The sequence below is a fragment of the Staurois parvus genome, unplaced genomic scaffold (assembly GCF_062004578.1).
Source record: "Staurois parvus isolate SC_StPar_1 unplaced genomic scaffold, SC_StPar_1.0 ptg000195l, whole genome shotgun sequence".
In the NCBI taxonomy this organism is placed as follows: domain Eukaryota; kingdom Metazoa; phylum Chordata; class Amphibia; order Anura; family Ranidae; genus Staurois; species Staurois parvus.
Genome location: NW_028317991.1, coordinates 10,006,519 through 10,025,950, shown reverse-complemented (window position 1 = coordinate 10,025,950; position 19,432 = coordinate 10,006,519). Strand labels below are relative to the sequence as shown.

At 42.9% G+C, this 19,432-nt stretch overlaps 1 protein-coding gene across 1 annotated transcript in view; it reads right to left on the bottom strand.

The window, feature by feature from the left end:
* Positions 1-4,254: 4,254 nt before the first annotated feature.
* Positions 4,255-19,432, bottom strand: part of RUNX1 (RUNX family transcription factor 1) — a 169,414-nt gene continuing 154,236 nt past the window's right edge. Inside the window, exons 5-6 of the mRNA XM_089677935.1 lie at positions 11,803-11,964; positions 4,255-5,599 (exon numbers count right to left, since the gene is read on the bottom strand). Coding sequence (XP_089534061.1) covers positions 5,106-5,599; positions 11,803-11,964 — 656 coding nt within the window. The 3' untranslated portion in view covers positions 4,255-5,105. The remainder of the gene's footprint in view (positions 5,600-11,802; positions 11,965-19,432) is intronic.

The window sequence follows — 19,432 nt, the reverse complement described above, 5'->3', positions numbered from 1 at the left end:
TTAAGACCTTTATAAACTGCTTTAAAGAAATAACATTGAAACTATTATTTTCTTTTTCACTTTAAGATCACATATGACATGCAACGGCACCAATTTTGGCATGAAGCGAAATCAAAAAATTAAATTGTTGGCAAGAGAAAAAAAACAAGACACAATGTTCAATAATACCTCCCTTACTTAACAGGACATGCAGTGAAAAGAAAGGTCATGCCTAAAGTGTATCTGAAAGGAAAACTTTTTTAAAATTTTGGATAGAATAGAAAAGAGAACTTCTGTCAGGTTTATATTGCTCAATAAAAAGGATAATGAAAGCACCAGATCTCAGAGTCCAAAAACTTTTCATTTAATTTTCAATTCAAGGTATTAAAAAAAAAAAAAGAACATTAAACAACCAACACGTTCCGGGGGCTCAAGGAACTCTTCTTCAGGGTTCAAACATTACATGTGATTCAAAGGATTGGGCACCGTTACCACTGAATGGTACTTGATTGGCAGTTTATCTTCTGCTGGGAATCTACAAGACCCTCGTAGCCAGATCACTCTCCAGATCTCTGACTCTAGGTGCTAGAGCCAGAGATTCCACCTTCTCTATCTGTCCTCTATTTGACTTGATTTTTGGAAATGCTTTCTCTCTTTTCCTGTTAAATTTAAAGGACTGGAGGGGAAGGAAAACCCCCCCAATGTGAAAACAAAAATACCTGACAGAAGTTTTATTTACTCTATCCCTACTCCATCCAAAATTTCAAGAAGTTTTGGCTTTAGACATAAAGGCTTTGATGCTGCAGAACAGTAAAATTGGCCAGGTGGTAGTGGTGGGGGACAGGGGGCGGCAGAACCAAAATCCATCCTTACAACCAACCAGAATTCATCTTTCTTTACTGTGCATGCTACAAAAAGCTGAAACTAGTTTCTGATTGGTTGTTACGGATTGCTACACCCAACTGCTTGCTGCACTGTGTTATTACAGGTGTTGATTTCTGTACACAATAAGCCAAGTACTAGTCATTTACATCTCTAGGTGCTTAGAAAGTCCCAGCATGCCTCGTGGTGGCACAATATGATGGAAGAGGTGTTACTCGTGATTAAACCAGTAAGATCTATAGGACCATGCTTGACGGATTGCCTGAGCTTACTGAAGAAAGCAATGGATGTTGGGGTATGTTATGTTACATCTACCTACTCAGTGGATCAACCTGGATACCTTGTTTTCTGCCTTAATAATTTATATACTAGCTTGCTGGTCTCCAAACTTTGGCCCTTTGCTTGCCTTTCTGGCACAATTCCTGCTACTGACACCAACAATGGGCCATTATTCCTCCCTGTGAAACCCATGATTGGGCACTATTCCTCCCACTGACACCAACGATGGGGCACTACTCCTCCCACTGACACCCATGATGGGGCACTATTCCTCCCACTGGCACCCATGATGGGGCACTATTCCTCCCACTGACACCCATGATGGGGCACTATTCCTCCCACTTACACCCATGATGGGGCACTTTTCCTCCTCCTGCTGACCATAGGCACTATGTAATTTTGTAAATCCCATTAACCATCAAGCCTGAGACATAGTGGACTCCCACTGATGCTAGGGCATTTTCTACTCCAACTGCCCACAGTCCAGCCCTCCTAAAGTTTGGAAGACAGTAAACTAGCCCTTTGTTTACAAAGTTTGGAGACCCCTGCATTAGATGGTTACTCCATCCTTCCTGGTGTAAATTCAAATGTTATCACGTCATGCCATTAAAATGAAGCCATTTTTTATAATCCCTTTTTTGCATCCAAAATGTTCCATATTGAAAGACTATTTAATTGGGCATGCTTTGTATTATTTAAGGTGTCTCGAAGCTTAGCCAGGTCACTTCTTCAGTGCTAATGAGTGTCAGGAGGATACCCCAGAATTTATATCCACACAGGTAGCACAGACACCCTAATCCAAATTCCATGGAATGTGTCAGGGCAGATGTTGATTGTGCAAAAGACATTCTTTCAAGGCCAGTGACATATGGTTTGCAGAAGGTATGAATGAGTCCATCCAAGTCAAACTGGAACAACCATCCCAAGAACAATGGTGGGGGTCTACAACACAATCTGCCTTCCACAAACAGTGAAGTTTCAAAATCTCTACCCCAGCAATTTGACAATTTTAACCTTCAGCCATGTAAATTGAAGGATTAATGCAAATACAGACTTCATGACCCCAAGGATGGGATTATGTAATTGGTTCCACAATTGTCACACCTCCCATTCTGTTCTTGGACAGTCAACATTTGCCTTGACACATTTCATGGTGATTGGACTAACGTTGCAGTGCAACCTGTGTGGATATAAATGCTTAGGTATCTTCTTCTTAGAACTGAAGAACTAGCATGGATGAGTTATGAAATGTCTTCATTACACAGGTCTAGCTGAATGTGACTTCTACTAGCTATACCATGACCTGGACAAATGAGAACCTCCAGACACTTATAAAGGCATTAAACCATTGCATTGAAATTTTCCATCACTTCCTTCCCCTTTGATACTAACTCTGTCTAAAGTTTTTGCTTTTGGAAAGTGGAAACACCTCAGATGTGGGGAAATCTCCCTGAAGAGGACACAGACAGCAATCTAAATACATTCACCAGCCACTTTATTGGGTACAGCTTTCTAGTGCCATGAAAATCTCCCCCACACCATTATACCACCACCACCAGCCTGAACCATTGATACAAGGCAGGATGGATCCATGCTTTCATGTTGTTTACCAACTTCTGACCCTACCATCTGAATGTCGCAGCAACTAGTTTGTACATTCTCCTCTGACATCAACAAGGCATTTTCATCCACCCAACTGCCACTCACTGGATATTTTCTCTTTTTCTGACCATTTTCTGTAAACCGTACAGATCGATGTGCGTTAAAATCCCAGTAGAGAAGCAGTTTACTCAGACCAGCCTGTTTGGCACCAACAACCATGCCACGTTCAAAGTCACTTAAATCCCATTCCTTCCCCATTCTGATGCTCGGTTTGAACTTCAGCAAATTGTCTTCACCACATCTAGATGTCTAAATGCATTGAGTTTCTGCCATGTGATTGGCTGATTAGCAATTTGTGTTACCGAGCAATTAAACAGGTGTACCTAATAAAGTGGCCGGTGAGTGTACATTAATATAGTAGTTGGGTATGATTAGAATAGATGTTGCATATATTACTGCTTACCCTGTCCCCACTTGGAAAGAGTTCCTCTCACTTCCTCTCTAGGTGATAGGTGTCACTGGGACAGGAAATTAAGGGAATTCCTTTCATCGAAAATATATCTGCTACAGAGCCCCCTATCACCTTCTGTGTCCCCTAATATCCATTGAGGGATGTACAGTGAGGCTTAGTAGGCAGAAGCAGGCAGGGCCAAGCTAGTCTTTTACTGGACAAGTCAAGAGGTGAATATAAATTCAGCCATTGATATCTTCAGATACTAAACCAGGAGAGGCAGAGCTGCTACCACCTATTGATCCTCAGCTTGCAGACACGGGTTTCCAGCTCATAAGGTCTCTGATAACCTCTAATATTCAAGTGATGCATACAAACGGTTGACGCTCCAGAGGATCGGCTATATAAACTCTCTTTATTGAAGATCGTGTAATACAGTAATGCATAAAGCCAATGCGTTTCAGCCATAAGGCCTTAGCCATAACTAAGGCCTGATGGCCAAAATGTGTTGACCTTGTTCATGACTGTATTATACAATCTTCAATAAAGAGCATTTATATAGCCAAGCCAGTGGAACGCCAACCATTTCTATACATCACTATATCTGCGGATATACTGATACTTTTGAATCCTTTTTTAATTGTTTTGTTGTTTAAGTTGCTCAGGTTTGGACAGCTTTTACTTTAAGGGCATGTCCACCAAGGACTCCCATGGTTACTTACAAGATGGCTACCCAAGGTCTTCCTTGTAGTTTGTTACTTGAAATTCTTCGGCCCTTCAAAGTATTGAAAACAACAGTAAAGACAATCAGAGTGCGGGGATCAACAGCAAATAACTGGAAGCTAACTCTTAGCTAATGTGACTTCTGTAAGCTGCAATTTGATTGGCTATATTGGGGTTCTACAATTTGTTTAACTTTACTGCTGTTGGCGTTGCTTTAATAAATAAGGCAATTGGTCTGTCTATTACTGTTTTATCTGAAAACAAAATAAAAATAATAGTTTGGTTATTGATATCCCTGCTTTAACCCCCAACTCCTCATGATTTTTCTTACAATTAGGTTTGCACAGGTCAGGCTATATTTATTATTCAGTCTTAGCACTGCCTTCTGGGGGAACAACAATATGACAAATTCAGGACAGATAATTTTCCCATCACGCAACAATATGTAAACAATTTTCTTGTACATCTGGGATAATACAAGGAAATGAACAACCCTGAATACAATACATATTTAAATAAAACAGCTACGCCTCAAAGGGGGCGTTATTACCAAATAATTGCATGTCATTGCCCAAAATTAACAAATAAAAACATTTTAAAAAAGACGATGCAAAACATATGTAAAAAAATGTAAATTATACCTGAAAGCAATAGAAGAAAGCACAAAAAAAGGCTTAAGGTGCCAAAAAGGTAAAACAAAGAAATGGGCGGCTTTTTTTTTTTTTTTCTACAAAGAGTTTGTGTGTACAATGTAACAGAAGCATGGAAAGCTTTTTTAAAACTTTTTTTTTAAAAAAAACATATGTTGTTCAAATAATTTAGGGTGAGATTCCCAGCCTTAAATCCTCTCATTTTTTTTCCGACCAGGTATTAAATTAAAAAAAAAAAAAAAATAGAAATAAAATTTAAAAATACATTTGGATGACCAGGTGAGATCAGAAATTTGACGGTCCTTCCAAACTCTGCACAATAAAACTGTAAAGTTCCGCAAAGTCATATCGCTCAGCTGTACTGCTGAAAAAAAAATGAGATAGACGTTTTAAATAATTTTATTTCTTTGCCAGGTGATTTCACAGCATTCTGAGATTGGGTCTATCCTCAATTCATAGTTTTTTTAGACTCTTCAGTATCTCCCGGTACTAAAAAGACTTCACATGTAAATGTCACATAGTTGATGCCTTATTTTTCCTTAATATGGCCGCCAGACTGCTTCCTCCAGACGTGCCGTGGTGCCCATGTTGGTTGGCGAGTTGCTGTGGCTTCCTTCCGTTTCTACCACGTCGTTTTGGTTCGGGAGGTTTGGGTTTAGGAGAGCGGACCCCGTGGAAGCATTAGTGCAAGGAGGGAGGATGCGAGGAGGTGACCTGTCTCCCCCTGACATCATGGAGAATTGGTATGATCCAGCCGGTGTTCCGTAATAGAGGTGGTACGAAGGAGAGCTGGTCTGGAAAGGTCCACCTTGAGCCTGAGAAGATCCTGGGTAGGGCGGTGGTAAGTAGGTATGGTACCTCGTAGCAGTGTTCATGGCTGACATGCCGATACCAATTCCTGAAGTTACTGGAGATGGGGTGTACGTGAACGCTCCAGGATAGTGCATGCGGGGGTCTGAAATGGACGGCAGGGCGGAGAACTGGCGATCAATTCCGACTCGGGGGTCGCTAAACGCTGTCAAGTCTGAAGCTCCTGATTGGAAACAAAAAGAATTCACAGATAAGGGACAGGAAAGCTTAAAACACGGGCAGCCACATTTTATAAAACAATGGGTGTCCAAACTGAACACTTTAGGGTTGATTTACTAACGGAAAATAGACTGTGCACTTTGCAAGGGATGTTGCTGCAGACCTTAGTAAATAGCGTCAAGTTTCACTTTGTAAAGAATACCCAATCACATTCAAGGAAAGGAGGGACACAGACACTAGCAGGGACACAGGCAGCAATTAAAACCTGGCAAAGGCACTAACCTCATAACTAATGAATACAAAACAAAAAAAAAGTTTGTACATTTTAACCTACTGTTCCCATTATTACAAACATGAAATAATACACAAAAGAATAATGCAGAACACTTAAAGTGATATTAAACCCAAACATGTAATCTATTGCAGTTTAGTAATCATTAGATGTGGTGGCTGCATTAGTTTTTCTTTTTTTTTTTCCTCTGGTTTCACCTGGTGATCTGGCCAGTAACATACCTCCTGTATTAGAGTAGCCCCCACTCTGGATGAAGGAGCACAGGGGGCACATTTGGACAGCAGCAATGGAGGGAGGGGAAGGGGAATGTTAGATGTACTAACATTTAAATACACTAGCAGATTGAAGTCAAACTCCAGCTCACACTCTATAATCAGTTATAGCAAACATGTTTTTTTCTTATGCAATAAAGGTTTTACATTAAAAAAAAATCTGATCATTGTAAGCACCTCTGTCAATGTTTAATGGTATGTCTCATTTCTGTAAAATGATAAGTCTGGAAGAGAGCTTGTTCTTTTGAAAAACAACAGACTTTCTGACCAGATCACTAAAAAAAATTCAAAAAGAGAAGAAAGACTAAAAAAAAAAAAAAATGAATACAGCTATCACATCTAAGAATAGGTAAGCTGCAAAATAATAAATGTTTGCTTTTGGGTTTAATACCACTTTAATAAATATGATGGGATGCTGCTGCTTCACTGTTCAATCACAGGCTGGGGCAGGTCCTTGACCAAGCTGCACTGCTAAACTGCAGAGGAGGAAAGTGTTGGGAATGCAACAGCATGTACTATATACAGTATTGTGTGTTAATATCACTTGACCAGTAGATGGCACTGTACACTAAGGTTATCAGTTGTGCATATCTGAAAAACTTGTTGGTTCTCTCTCTTCCTCTCTCTCTCTCTTTATAACCAAGATGTCTGCTGTTACTGATTACTGAAATGTTTTGTATGTTTGCAACTTAAGCCACACAAGTAAACCAAGTTCTGCCTCATCACAAGCTACTAGTGTCTTCTCTAACTTATAACCAACAGAAAGTGTGTCAGGAACCTGGCCAGGCAGGAGTATGTGGATCACAGGATTGGTTAAATATAAATGTAAAAAAATATAAATGTGTTAATATGTTTATATTGGTTGTACATTCAGCCTACTTGCCACCTGCTGTTCAGTTGTTATAAATAAAGAATTTGAAAAAAATATATATAAATGGAAGGAAAGGCAGACCCCTATATATGTATTTTTGGTGGCCATTTATAACTTTAACCAGCTGTGTATAATCAATACCTAATCAAACATAGAATTCACAACTGGTGTGATACTTTGGTCACATGACTCCATCCATATGTCATCCCTTTAATATTCTCCAGGAGCAGACGCATCATTTCACCTGACACCTTCCCCTGGCCTGGGATCTCTTTCATGAACAGCAAATATTCAGCAGACAAATCATTAAGACAAACAGTAATGACTTCATCCCTGTCTGGCTTGCAGAGTTACGTAAATGCAGCCACCATGGTGAGACCGTCAGCCAAGCGGCGACAAAGCCAAAGCCGGAGCTTCAGCGCTGTCACTGAGTTCCTGGAAGAGCAAAAAGATCTTCTCAACTGATAAACCTCCCTCTTAATGGAGTCATCAGTACAGAACTAATGAAAGCCGCCTGTCAATGCACCGCTTGGCAGCCACACACACAGAGCGCAGGTTGCAGAACACAAACAAGCCCCAGGTAAGACACATTGCCCAGACAAGGTGTGCCGTATGTCTGGTATAGAAGCTTTTTCAGCCTGTGCTCCTCATCTCCTGGTGTAGTCAGGGATTTCAAGAGATAATCAATGTAGACTAGTATCAAAAAGCTTGCATGTGAGTTTTCCATGTTTCCCATCTGCAACCAGCAGGTGGCGCAGTAAGGTGGCATATACACCTCTTTGCTGGAAAATATATGTGCGTCTCTGCATACATTTATATATGCATTTTAAACGTATTTTACACACAGTGCAGTGCGTTCTTTTTATTGTGTTTTATGTGTTTTACATGCCCTACGTTTGTAAAGGAAACCAAAAATGTTTTTTTTTACCTTATATAAAATGTGTGTTTTATGCATCTTATGTGTTCACCTATTTTCAGGAAATTTAGTTAAGAACATTGCTCATAATCAGGGGCAGACTGACAACTCATGGGGCCCCTGGGCAATAGGGGATCATGGGGCCCCTGTGTCCTTGCCCAATCTCAAAAAAGCCTATGAAAAAGGTACCAGGGGCATCTCATGGGGCCCCCTACTGACCCCGGGCCCTCGGGCAGTGCCCGAGTTTCCAAATGGTCAGTCTGCCCCTGCTCACAACATTTTAGCAAATTAAAAATGTAATTAAATTACAAAAGTAAAAATGAAATAAAAAATGTAATCAAATATAAAATTTAAAAATGCAGAATGATACTTATCTCATCATGCATTAAGACACATAAAAAAGGCAGAAGTGTGAGTGCATCTCTAAAAAGTAGTGCTAAGAACAGACTTGACAACTCCTCTTCCCTAAAGTTCCTAACCAAGCCTGACAAAATGTATGGTGGTGATGCTGGGCTTTCCTAAGAGAAAGCCCAGTACAAACTGCAAGCAGTGTGCTATAGGTATGTCCTGTAATAAATGTTTCTTAGTCAAAAGGTGTTATAGAAAGAGTGTTTAAAGACAAAAAGTATGGTGGTGGTGCTGGGCTTTCCTATGAGAAAGTCCAGTATAATTTGCAGGCAGTGTTCTATATGCCCTGGAATGAATGTTTATTAGTCAAAAGGTATATATAAAAAGTGTTTAAAACCTGACAAAAAGTATGGTGGTGGAACTGGGCTCTCCTGTGAGAAAGCCCAGTAAAGTTTGCAAGCAGTGTGCTATATGCCCTGCAATGGATGTTTATTAGTCAAACGGTATTATATAAAGAGTGTTAAAAGCCTGACAAAAAGTATGGTGGTGGTGCTGGGCTTTCCTATGAGAAAGCCCAGTAAAATTTGCGGGCAGTGTGCTATATGCCCTGTAATGGATGTTTATTAGTCAAAAGGTATTATATAAAAAGAGTGTTAAAAGCCTGACAAAAAGTATGGCGGTGGTGCTGGGCTTTCCTATGAGAAAGCCCAGTAAAGTTTACAAGCAGTGTGCTATATGCTCTGTAATGAATGTTTATTAGTCAAAAGGTATTATATAAAAAGAGTGTTAAAAGCCTGAAAAAAGCATGGTGGTGGTGTTGGGCTTTCCTATGAGAAAGTCCAGTATAATTAGCAGGCAGTGTGCTATATGCTCTGTAATGGATGTTTATTATTCAAAAGGTATTATATAAAAAGTGTTTAAAACCTGACAAAAAGCTTGGTGGTGGTGCTGGGCTTTCCTATGAGAAAGCCCAGTAAAGTTTACAAGCAGTGTGCTATATGCTCTGTAATGAATGTTTATTAGTCAAAAGGTATTATATAAAAAGAGTGTTAAAAGCCTGACAAAAAGTATGGCGGTGGTGCTGGGCTTTCCTATGAGAAAGCCCAGTAAAATTTGCAGGCAGTGTGCTATATGCCCTGTAATGGATGTTTATTAGTCAAAAAGTATTATATAAAGAGTGTTAAAACCCTGAAAAAAGTATGGTGGTGGTGCTGGGCTTTCCTATGAGAAAGCCCAGTATAAATTGCAAGCAGTGTGCGATAGATAATTCCTGTAATGAATGTTTATTAGTCAATAGGTATTATTAAAATAGTGTTTAAAAATATTTAATGTATAAACTTTGAAACTTTAAATAAAACAAACGCGTTCAGCCTGGCAATGTGTATGCGTCACCAAGCTTTATCACCTACTCCTGGTGAGAAATTATTTTTTGGCTCAGAATTTCAGGAGGTTGTGTTCTGGGTCCAGGAGCCTGGAGGCTTTGTAGAACTTTGGCTGTGATAAATCCTCCGTTCCTAAGGGCTGGTTCACACTGGATGCGACTTGGCATGCCATATGCAAGCCCTGCGAAATCGCAGGGCCAAGTCGCACCCTATTGCCCGCTATCAGAGCGGTCATATCGGTGTGATTCTTGGCTTGGTCGGAGCCGCACTGATTTCTACAGTAGTACATGTACTACTTTTGTTGCGGTTTGCATAGACACCTGTGTCAGATGTCTTGCAAATCGCAAGGAAATCAGCATCTCACCCGATTTTGAAATTGCGCGACTTCGCTGTAAGTCGCACGATTTCAAAACCGGATTTAATGTGAACGAAGCCTCATCTTATCCAGTAGCCAGACCTCATTATTAGTCTCAGCTGTCCACAGGTCTATATACAGTAAATATGTGAGCTGACTGATGCTCAGGGTTCTCTCTCTCACTTTTTGCTGTGGGAATCTGCTGCTGGGTGAAAAGGCCGACTGCGGACCAAACACTAAAAAGGTACCAGAGCTGCCTGCTTGCATTGGGGAACCCATGAGGGCATCCTGATATTGAGGATTTGACCCGAGGTTAGTCAGTGGCTCGGATGAACAGATATTTTGTTTGTTTTATGCTGTGAAGTTGCTGTACAGTTTGCAGCCTTTGGCTACTTCCACACTAAGGAATTTTTGAAGCGTTTTTGCGTTAAAAAAAAAATACCTGAAAAGCTCAAGAAAACTGCTTCCCTGTGTATGTGAATGTATATCTATGTATGTTTTCCCACTGAGGCGTTGCGCTTGCGGTGCCGTGTAAAAACACCTGCTTGCAGCATCTTTGATGCATGTTTGGGGAGTTAAAAAAAATGCCTCAAAAACGCCTCTTCCCATTGACATGAATGGTAACTGCCTCAAAAACGCTCCAAAAACGCTTAAAACCGCTCCAAAAACGCACTGCACATGTGGGAAGGTGTGGCGGGGTTCCCTACTGACAGCTGAATAACAGAAAGAACTGCCGGCAATTAAAAAAATAATAAAAAAATGGTGTGGGGCCCCCCTCCTCCATCCATGCCAAGCCCTTCGAGTCTGGTATGGATTTTGAGGGGAACCCCTATGCCAAAAAAATAAATAAAAAATGGTGTGGGGTCCCCCCCGAAATCCATACCAGACCCTTATCCGAGCATGCAACTCAGCAGGTCAAGAAAGGGGGGGGGGGGAACGAGCGAGCGCCCCCCCCCCCCTTCTGAACCATACCAGGCCACATGCCCTCAACATGGGGGGGAACAAGCGAGCGCCCCCCCTCCTGAACCATACCAAGCCACATGCCCTCAACATGGAGGGGAACGAGCGAGTGCCCCCCCCTTCTGAACCATACCAAGCCACATACCCTCAACATGGGGGGGAACGAGCGACCTCCCCCCCCCCCTCCTCAACCATACCAGGTAACCATGCCCTCAACATGGGGGGGAACGAGCAAGCGCCCCCCCCTTCAGAACCATACCAGGCTACATGCCCTCAACATGGGGGGGAACAAGCTAGCGCCCCCCCCTCCTGAACCATACCAGGCCACATGCCCTCAACATGGGGGGAACGAGCGAGCGCCTCCCCTCCCTGAACCATACCAGGCCACATGCCCTCAACATGGGGGGGTGCTTTGAGGAGGGGGGCTCCTGCCCCCAAAGCACCTTGTCCTCATGTTGAGGGCTGTGGTTGCGATTGTCTGCGGGTGGTTAGATTATTGGAATCTGGAAGCCCCCTTTAGCAAGGGGGCCCCCAGATGCCCAATCTCTGAGACCATAATTAATGTCACTGCCCCCCTGCAATGCCCCCTGCAATGCCCCTTCTCTCCCATTCAGCAGCCAGTGCAGGTACTCCCGCTGCCAGTCTGATGGGAAATTTAAACTGGTGAAAACGTTCCATAAACCTGAATCGGTGACTACTATTTACAGAGGTAAGGGAATGTCCCTACCAGGCTCTTCTTTTGAAACTGCTCTCTGCCTGGCTGTGATATGTGTTCCCCTTTAAGCAGAGTATGGTAATCCCGGGATCCTACCTGATAATCGGCTGGAGATCTCTGCGCTGAGCGAAGACATGCCACTGGCTCGTCCTGGTGAGATGGGCGTAGCTGGGTGCACGGATGGGGTGGCGATGGACCCAAGGTACTGATAGGACTGGTCATAGGACCAGGAGGGAGATGTCTGCACTTGTCTGGTATCTGCAGGAAGAAAAGCAAACAAGTCGGTTACAGGAGATAGAGAGGAGATGAGGTGACGGCTGTGCTGGGGGTCACTGACACCGGACCAGGCTCAGGAGATGAATGACACACTTATCTGTCACACACCTGACACCCATTTATTCTGTGATCTTACTACTGGGGTCTGTTTATAGAGCAGTGAATGTGGCGTTCACTGATCGTCCTCTGGTGGAGAATCAATTGCTGTCATTTAAAACACCTGGACCTGGAAGATTCTCCTGCAGAGAATGTTGGCTGAATGTTAGATTCTCTGCGTTACAAGGCTCCGTTCACACTAGTATGACTCCAAAGTTGCACGACTTCAGAGTGCAACTTTGGTGCAACTTTAAGCGCTGGTTCACACTGGATGCTACTTGGCATGGAGTTTGCATGCCCTGAGACTTGCAAATTGCATGCCAAGTTGCACCCTATCATCCGCTATCAGAGCGGTCATGTCGGACCGGTTCCGACCAAAAAGTCACCGGCACCGATTTCAAAAGTAGTACATGTACTACTTTTGTTGCGATTTGCATAGAGATCTGTATCAGATGTCTTGCAAATCGCAATGAATTCACTGTGAGTTGCATGATTTCAAAATTGGATTTGATGTGAACGGAGCCTTATGCAACTTTGATGCAACTCTGACGCAACTTTGGATGGGGGCAACTTGGATGCGACTTCGGCTTTCATTAATGATAACGGACAACTGTTGCATGTATAACATTCAGGTGTAACTTTCATACGACTTTTGAGGGTTTTCATTGCAGTCTATGGCACTCAAGTTGTAAGAAAGTCATACCAAAGTAGTGCCGGAACCAGGGGCGGACTGACCATTTGGGAACTCGGGCACTGCCTGAGGGCACGGGATCAGTAGGGGGCCCCATGAGATGCCCCTGGTACCTTTCATAGGCTTTTTTAGGTGTGGTTTGAGTTTTGGCAAGGACACAGGGGCCCCATGATCCCCTATTGCCTGGGGGCCCCATGAGTTGTCAGTCCACCCCTGGCCTGAACTACTTTGAAGTTGCACAGATATGAATGGTACCCATTGGGAAACATGGGGGGGCGACTTGTCATGTGACTTTGGACCACAAAGTCGCATCACAAGATGCACAAGTGTGATTGGGCTCTAACACCCCGGTCACATCGAGTGCGACTTGGCATGTCATTTGCATGCCAGGGGACTTCCAAATCGTATGCCAAGTCACACTCTATTGTCCTCTATTAGAGCAGTCATATTGGTGCCGTTCTGACTTGGACGGATCCGCACCGATTTCTAAATTAGTGCATGCACTACTTTTGTTGCGATTTGCATAGACATCTGTGTACACAACTGAAATTGACAGGTCGCCCAATTTTTTAATTGTGCGACTTCACTGTAAGTCTCATGATTTTTAATTCGGCTTTGATGTGAACGGGGGGGTAAATATGCCCCATGTGTGTATCCCTTGGTTTATCTGCATTATAGAAATGAAGATAATATAAATCAAGTGTAGTGCTGCTGTAACAATAATATCAGAAAAAACACGTAACACACATTATCAAAACACACATAAATCAAAACAATCAAGAATAAATAATAAATAAATATAAAAAATATGTAATAATAAAAAAAATAATAATTATTAGCCCCTAACCTTAACTTCCTAACCCTAAAAAAAAGAAAATAATAATAATAAATAAATGAATAAATAAATAATAATACTAAATGAATAAATAAAAGCTAAAAAAATTAAATAAATACAAAAATAAATCAAAACAATCAAGAATAAATAATAAATAAATAGAAAAAATATGTAATAAATAAAAAAAATAATTATTAGCCCCTAACCTTAACTTCCTAACCCTAAAAAAAAAAAAAAATAATATTAAATAAATTAATAAACAATAATAATAAATGAATAAATAAAAGCTAAAAAAATAAAATAAATACAAAAATAAATCAAAACAATCAAGAATAAATAATAAATAAATAGAAAAAATATGTAATAATAAAAAAAATAATAATTATTAGCCCCTAACCTTAACTTCCTAACCCTAAAAAAATTATTATTATTATTATTATTATTAATAATAATAATAATAATAATAATAATAATAATAATAATAAATCAATTAATAAATAATAAATGAATAAAAAAAAGCTAAAAAAATAAAATATAAAAATGAATCAAAACAATCAAGAATAAATAATAAATAAAAAGAAAAAATATGTAATAATAAACAAATAATAATTAGCCCGTAACCTTAACCTGCTAACCCTAAAAAATAAATATAATTATTATTATTATTAATAAGAATAATAAAAATAATAATCATAATAAAAAAATAAACACCCTAACCCTAACAAAATATAAATAAATAAATAATAAGAGGAAAATAAATAAAATATTAACTCAAACACCTAACCCCTAACTCTAACTCCCAACCCTAAACTTAATCCCTAACCCTAATACCTGACCCTAATTCCAACCCCTAATTCTAACAATAAATAAATAAATAATACTAACAAATTATATTTTTCTCTATTGGCTACTAAAAAATCCACCAAAGCTCAAAAACGCTGTACAAAACAACGCACGTACAAATGTGCAACAAAACACCTGAAAAAATGCTGAAAAATGCAATGCTCAGGTGCTACATTACAGGTGCTCTTTACCATTGGAATGATTGTTAAGCTGTCATATTCCTTTTCTGTCACTAGATGGCAGTAGTGCCATGCAGATAAAGCAGTGGAGAGCCCCCCCTGGAGGTGTAGAGGACTCATTGCATTCCATAGAGGAGAGTAGTGCAGCCAATGGTTGGAGGATTTGACACACAATGCTGGGCACTGACACCCTCAGTAGGTGATGAATAGCAATGCTGACCTCAGGACACCATTCCAAGCACCATTACTCACCAGTACAAATCCCAGAATCAGAGGATTTCACAATCCCCGCTGCTTTCATGTCCCCTGCAGCCAACAGCTCAGTGATTATTCCAAACAGCTGGGATAATAATGTCTGTCGCCTGGAGCAGTGGGCCGGACGGAAGAATAGAGGGCATAAAAGGCTGGATTCACATAAAAGCTTTTACATTTTCACTACATACCTAATTTTATGTCCTCACTGGGTCTCTTTGCTTCTCTAGGCAAAGCAGACAGATCAAGGCTAGTAGGAGGGGCAACCTGAAAACGGGACCACCCTAAGCAGGACCCACATCATGCTGAGACTTCATGATTGACATAACTGAAAGTAAATGAGTGAAAGACGCAGTCCACAGACAGGCCGGGGAGCAAAGTGCGAAATGATGCTGGATGATCGTCATCCAGGAAATGAGGTGACCTGAGGTGCTCACAGTGTGCAGTGAAATCAGAGTAAGCAATCTCAGTCCAGGAGAGGAGCCGCTACAACTGTGCAAGGCTGATGGGAAGGCTTTAAATCTCTCCTATGGGGACACAGGAAATGAAGTCATTCCAATGGGGAAGCAATAGACCTGACAATGTATCTGCTGCCTGCGCTTTCTGGTCCCAGTGACACCCACACCTGCCATTTCATTTACCGGTGTCACAGAGACAGGAAGTGAAGGAAAATCTCCCCACTGGGGTCACCGAAATAAAAACATGGCAGAAATGTATTTATTTATTTCAGGTACTTATATAGCGCCGTCAGTTTACGCAGCACTTTACATATATATTGTACATTCACATCAGTCCCTAACCCTCAAGGGGCGTACAATCTAAGGTCCCTAACTCACATTCATACATACACATACTAGGGACAATTTAGACAGGATCCAATTCACCTACCAGCATGTCTTTGGAGTGTGGGAGGAAACCGGAGTACCTGGAGGAAACCCACGCAGGCACAGGGAGAACATGCAAACTGCATGCAGGTGGTGCTGTGGTTGGGATTCGAACCAACGACCCGAGTACTGCCAGGCGGAAGTGCTAACCAATTTTCCCCCTTTATCCAAAAAAAAAAATCCCAAATCCCTGAACAGCAGATTGAAATCGGGACAGAACATTTGTGGCCCCCATAAGTCCTACAAATGGGCCCTGTAAGCCGACGGCCAGTAGACCATGCCGGGGTCAAAAGTGCTTTATAATTGGCTGGAAGAAGAAGTAAAAGTGGTTCTATAGGAAGTGGGTGGTTTCAGGTGCGGAGCTCAGGCTGTGATTTGAGGATATGAAACGTCCTGATGGAGGGTTACAGAGAGGAGGCAGGTGACACCATGGAGGCCACAGGAAGTGCAGAGCTATGCATTCTGCTAGAGGTGTCAAAGGGGCCATAGCTTACTGATCCACTCATCTCTACAGGGACAGGGTTAAAGTTTGTCTTTCTGATGCCACATTAACTGCCCCACCCTGGGCATCACATACAGACATTTCCCAGCATGCTGGACAATTATGACTGATTCAGGGTAATGCTGCACAGATAGTGGAGGCGTCCTTCCAGTCTGTGTCATTGCTGTACACCAGTGTTCTCCAAACTGTGAGGGCCTGATGCAGCCCTTTGCTAGCCTTTATCAGGCCATTGTGGCACTATAACTCCCAGTGACACCAATGATGGGGCACTATTCCTCCTACTGACACCAACAATGGGGCACTATTCCTCCCACTGACACCAATGATGGGACACTATTCCTTCCTCCCACTGACACCAATGATGGGACACTATTCCTTCCTCCCACTGACACCAATGATGGGACACTATTCCTCCCACTGACACCAATGATGGGACACTATTCCTTCCTCCCACTGACACCAATGATGGGACACTATTCCTCCTACTGACACCAATGATGGGGCACTATTCCTCCCACTGACACCAATGATGGGGCACTATTCCTCCCACTGATACCAATGATGGGGCACTATTCCTCCCACTGACACCAATGATGGGGCACTATTCCTCCCACTGACACCAATGATGGGACACTATTCCTCCCACTGACACCAATGATGGGACACTATTCCTCCCACTGACACCAATGATGGGACACTATTCCTTCCTCCCACTGACACCAATGATGGGACACTATTCCTCCCACTGACACCAATGATGGGGCACTATTCCTCCCACTGATACCAATGATGGGACACTATTCCTCCTACTGACACCAATGATGGGACACTATTCCTCCTACTGACACCAATGATGGGGCACTATTCCTTCCTTCCACTGACACCAATGATGGGGCACTATTCCTTCCACTGACACCAATGATGGGGCACTATTCCTCCTACTGACACCAATGATGGGGCACTATTCCTCCCACTGATACCAATGATGGGGCACTATTCCTCCCACTGACACCAATGATGGGGCACTATTCCTCCCACTGACACCAATGATGGGGCACTATTCCTCCTACTGACACCAATGATGGGGCACTATTCCTCTCACTGACACCAATAATGAGGTACTATTCCTCTGACTGACACCAATAATGGGGCACTATTCCTCCCACTGACACCAATGATTGGGCACTATTCCTCCCACTGACACCAATGATGGGACACTATTCCTCCCACTGACACCAATGATGGGACACTATTCCTTCCTCCCACTGACACCAATGATGGGACACTATTCCTCCCACTGACACCAATGATGGGGCACTATTCCTCCCACTGATACCAATGATGGGACACTATTCCTCCTACTGACACCAATGATGGGACACTATTCCTCCTACTGACACCAATGATGGGGCACTATTCCTTCCTTCCACTGACACCAATGATGGGACACTATTCCTTCCACTGACACCAATGATGGGGCACTATTCCTCCTACTGACACCAATGATGGGGCACTATTCCTCCCACTGATACCAATGATGGGGCACTATTCCTCCCACTGACACCAATGATGGGGCACTATTCCTCCTACTGACACCAATGATGGGGCACTATTCCTCTCACTGACACCAATAATGAGGTACTATTCCTCTGACTGACACCAATAATGGGGCACTATTCCTCCCACTGACACCAATGATTGGGCACTATTCCTCCCACTGACACCAATGATGGGGCACTATTCCTCCCACTGACACCAATGATGGGGCACTATTCCTCTCACTGACACCAATAATGAGGCAATATTCCTCCCACTGACACCAATGATGGGGCACTATTCCTCCCACTGACACCAATTATAGGGCACTGTTTCTCCTCCCTAATGACCACAGGTGCTATGTACTTTTTTTTACTCCCACTGACCTCCAAGCCTGAACCATTATCCACATTGATTTTGGAGAATTTTCTACTCCCAATGGCCACAGTCCGCCCTCCTAATGCCCACGCTCAGATGTACCTCATGGTCCCTAATGCCTGACGCTTATGATTAGCATATGAGAACTGTAGCACAACTGATCGGCTGCTTTCCCTGTTCCCTGATTGGCTCCTACTCCTTTCCCCTCTCCCAGTCTGAGCTCTGCTGTACAGGGTCTCCAAAAGGCCGATACCAGGTCCAGTTCAGGTACTACACAGCTGAGAATAAAAACTCCCTTTACCGAACGATCGATGAATATATCTGCCCGGAGTTCCCCTTTAACGGAAGTGGAAAGTGCCAGGCGGTGACCCCCCAGTAGGAGGCGATGTCCTGTCTCCGCATCATTGCAGGGAGCAGTCGCTGTGTCGGGAGAGTCAATATGTGCTCAATTCTGCCCAATGGACTTACCTCGGCTGCAGCACTACAAGAATCATGGGGCATGGTGTCAGTGCTGCACTACAGGAATCATAGCACAGTGTCAGTGCTGCACTACAAGAATCATGGCATGGTGTCAGTGCTGCACTACAGGAATCATGGCACGGTGTCAGTGCTGCACTACAAGAATCATGGCATGGTGTCAGTGCTGCACTACAAGAATCATGGCACGGTGTCAGAGCTGCACTACAAGAATCATGGCACGGTGTCAGAGCTGCACTACAGGAATCATGGCACGGTGTCAGTGCTGCACTACAAGAATCATGGCACGGTGTCAGTGCTGCACTACAAGAATCATGGCACGGTGTCAGTGCTGCACTACAGGAATCATGGCACGGTGTCAGTGCTGCACTACAGGAATCATGGCACGGTGTCAGTGCTGCACTACAGGAATCATGGCACGGTGTCAGTGCTGCACTACAGGAATCATGGCTTGGTGTCAGTGCTGCACTACAGGAATCATGGCACGGTGTCAGTGCTGCACTACAAGAATCATGGCACGGTGTCAGTGCTGCACTACAGGAATCATGGCTTGGTGTCAGTGCTGCACTACAGGAATCATGGCACGGTGTCAGAGCTGCACTACAAGAATCATGGCACGGTGTCAGTGCTGCACTACAGGAATCATGGCTTGGTGTCAGTGCTGCACTACAGGAATCATGGTACGGTGTCAGTGCTGCACTACAGGAATCATGGCTTGGTGTCAGTGCTGCACTACAGGAATCATGGCACGGTGTCAGTGCTGCACTACAGGAATCA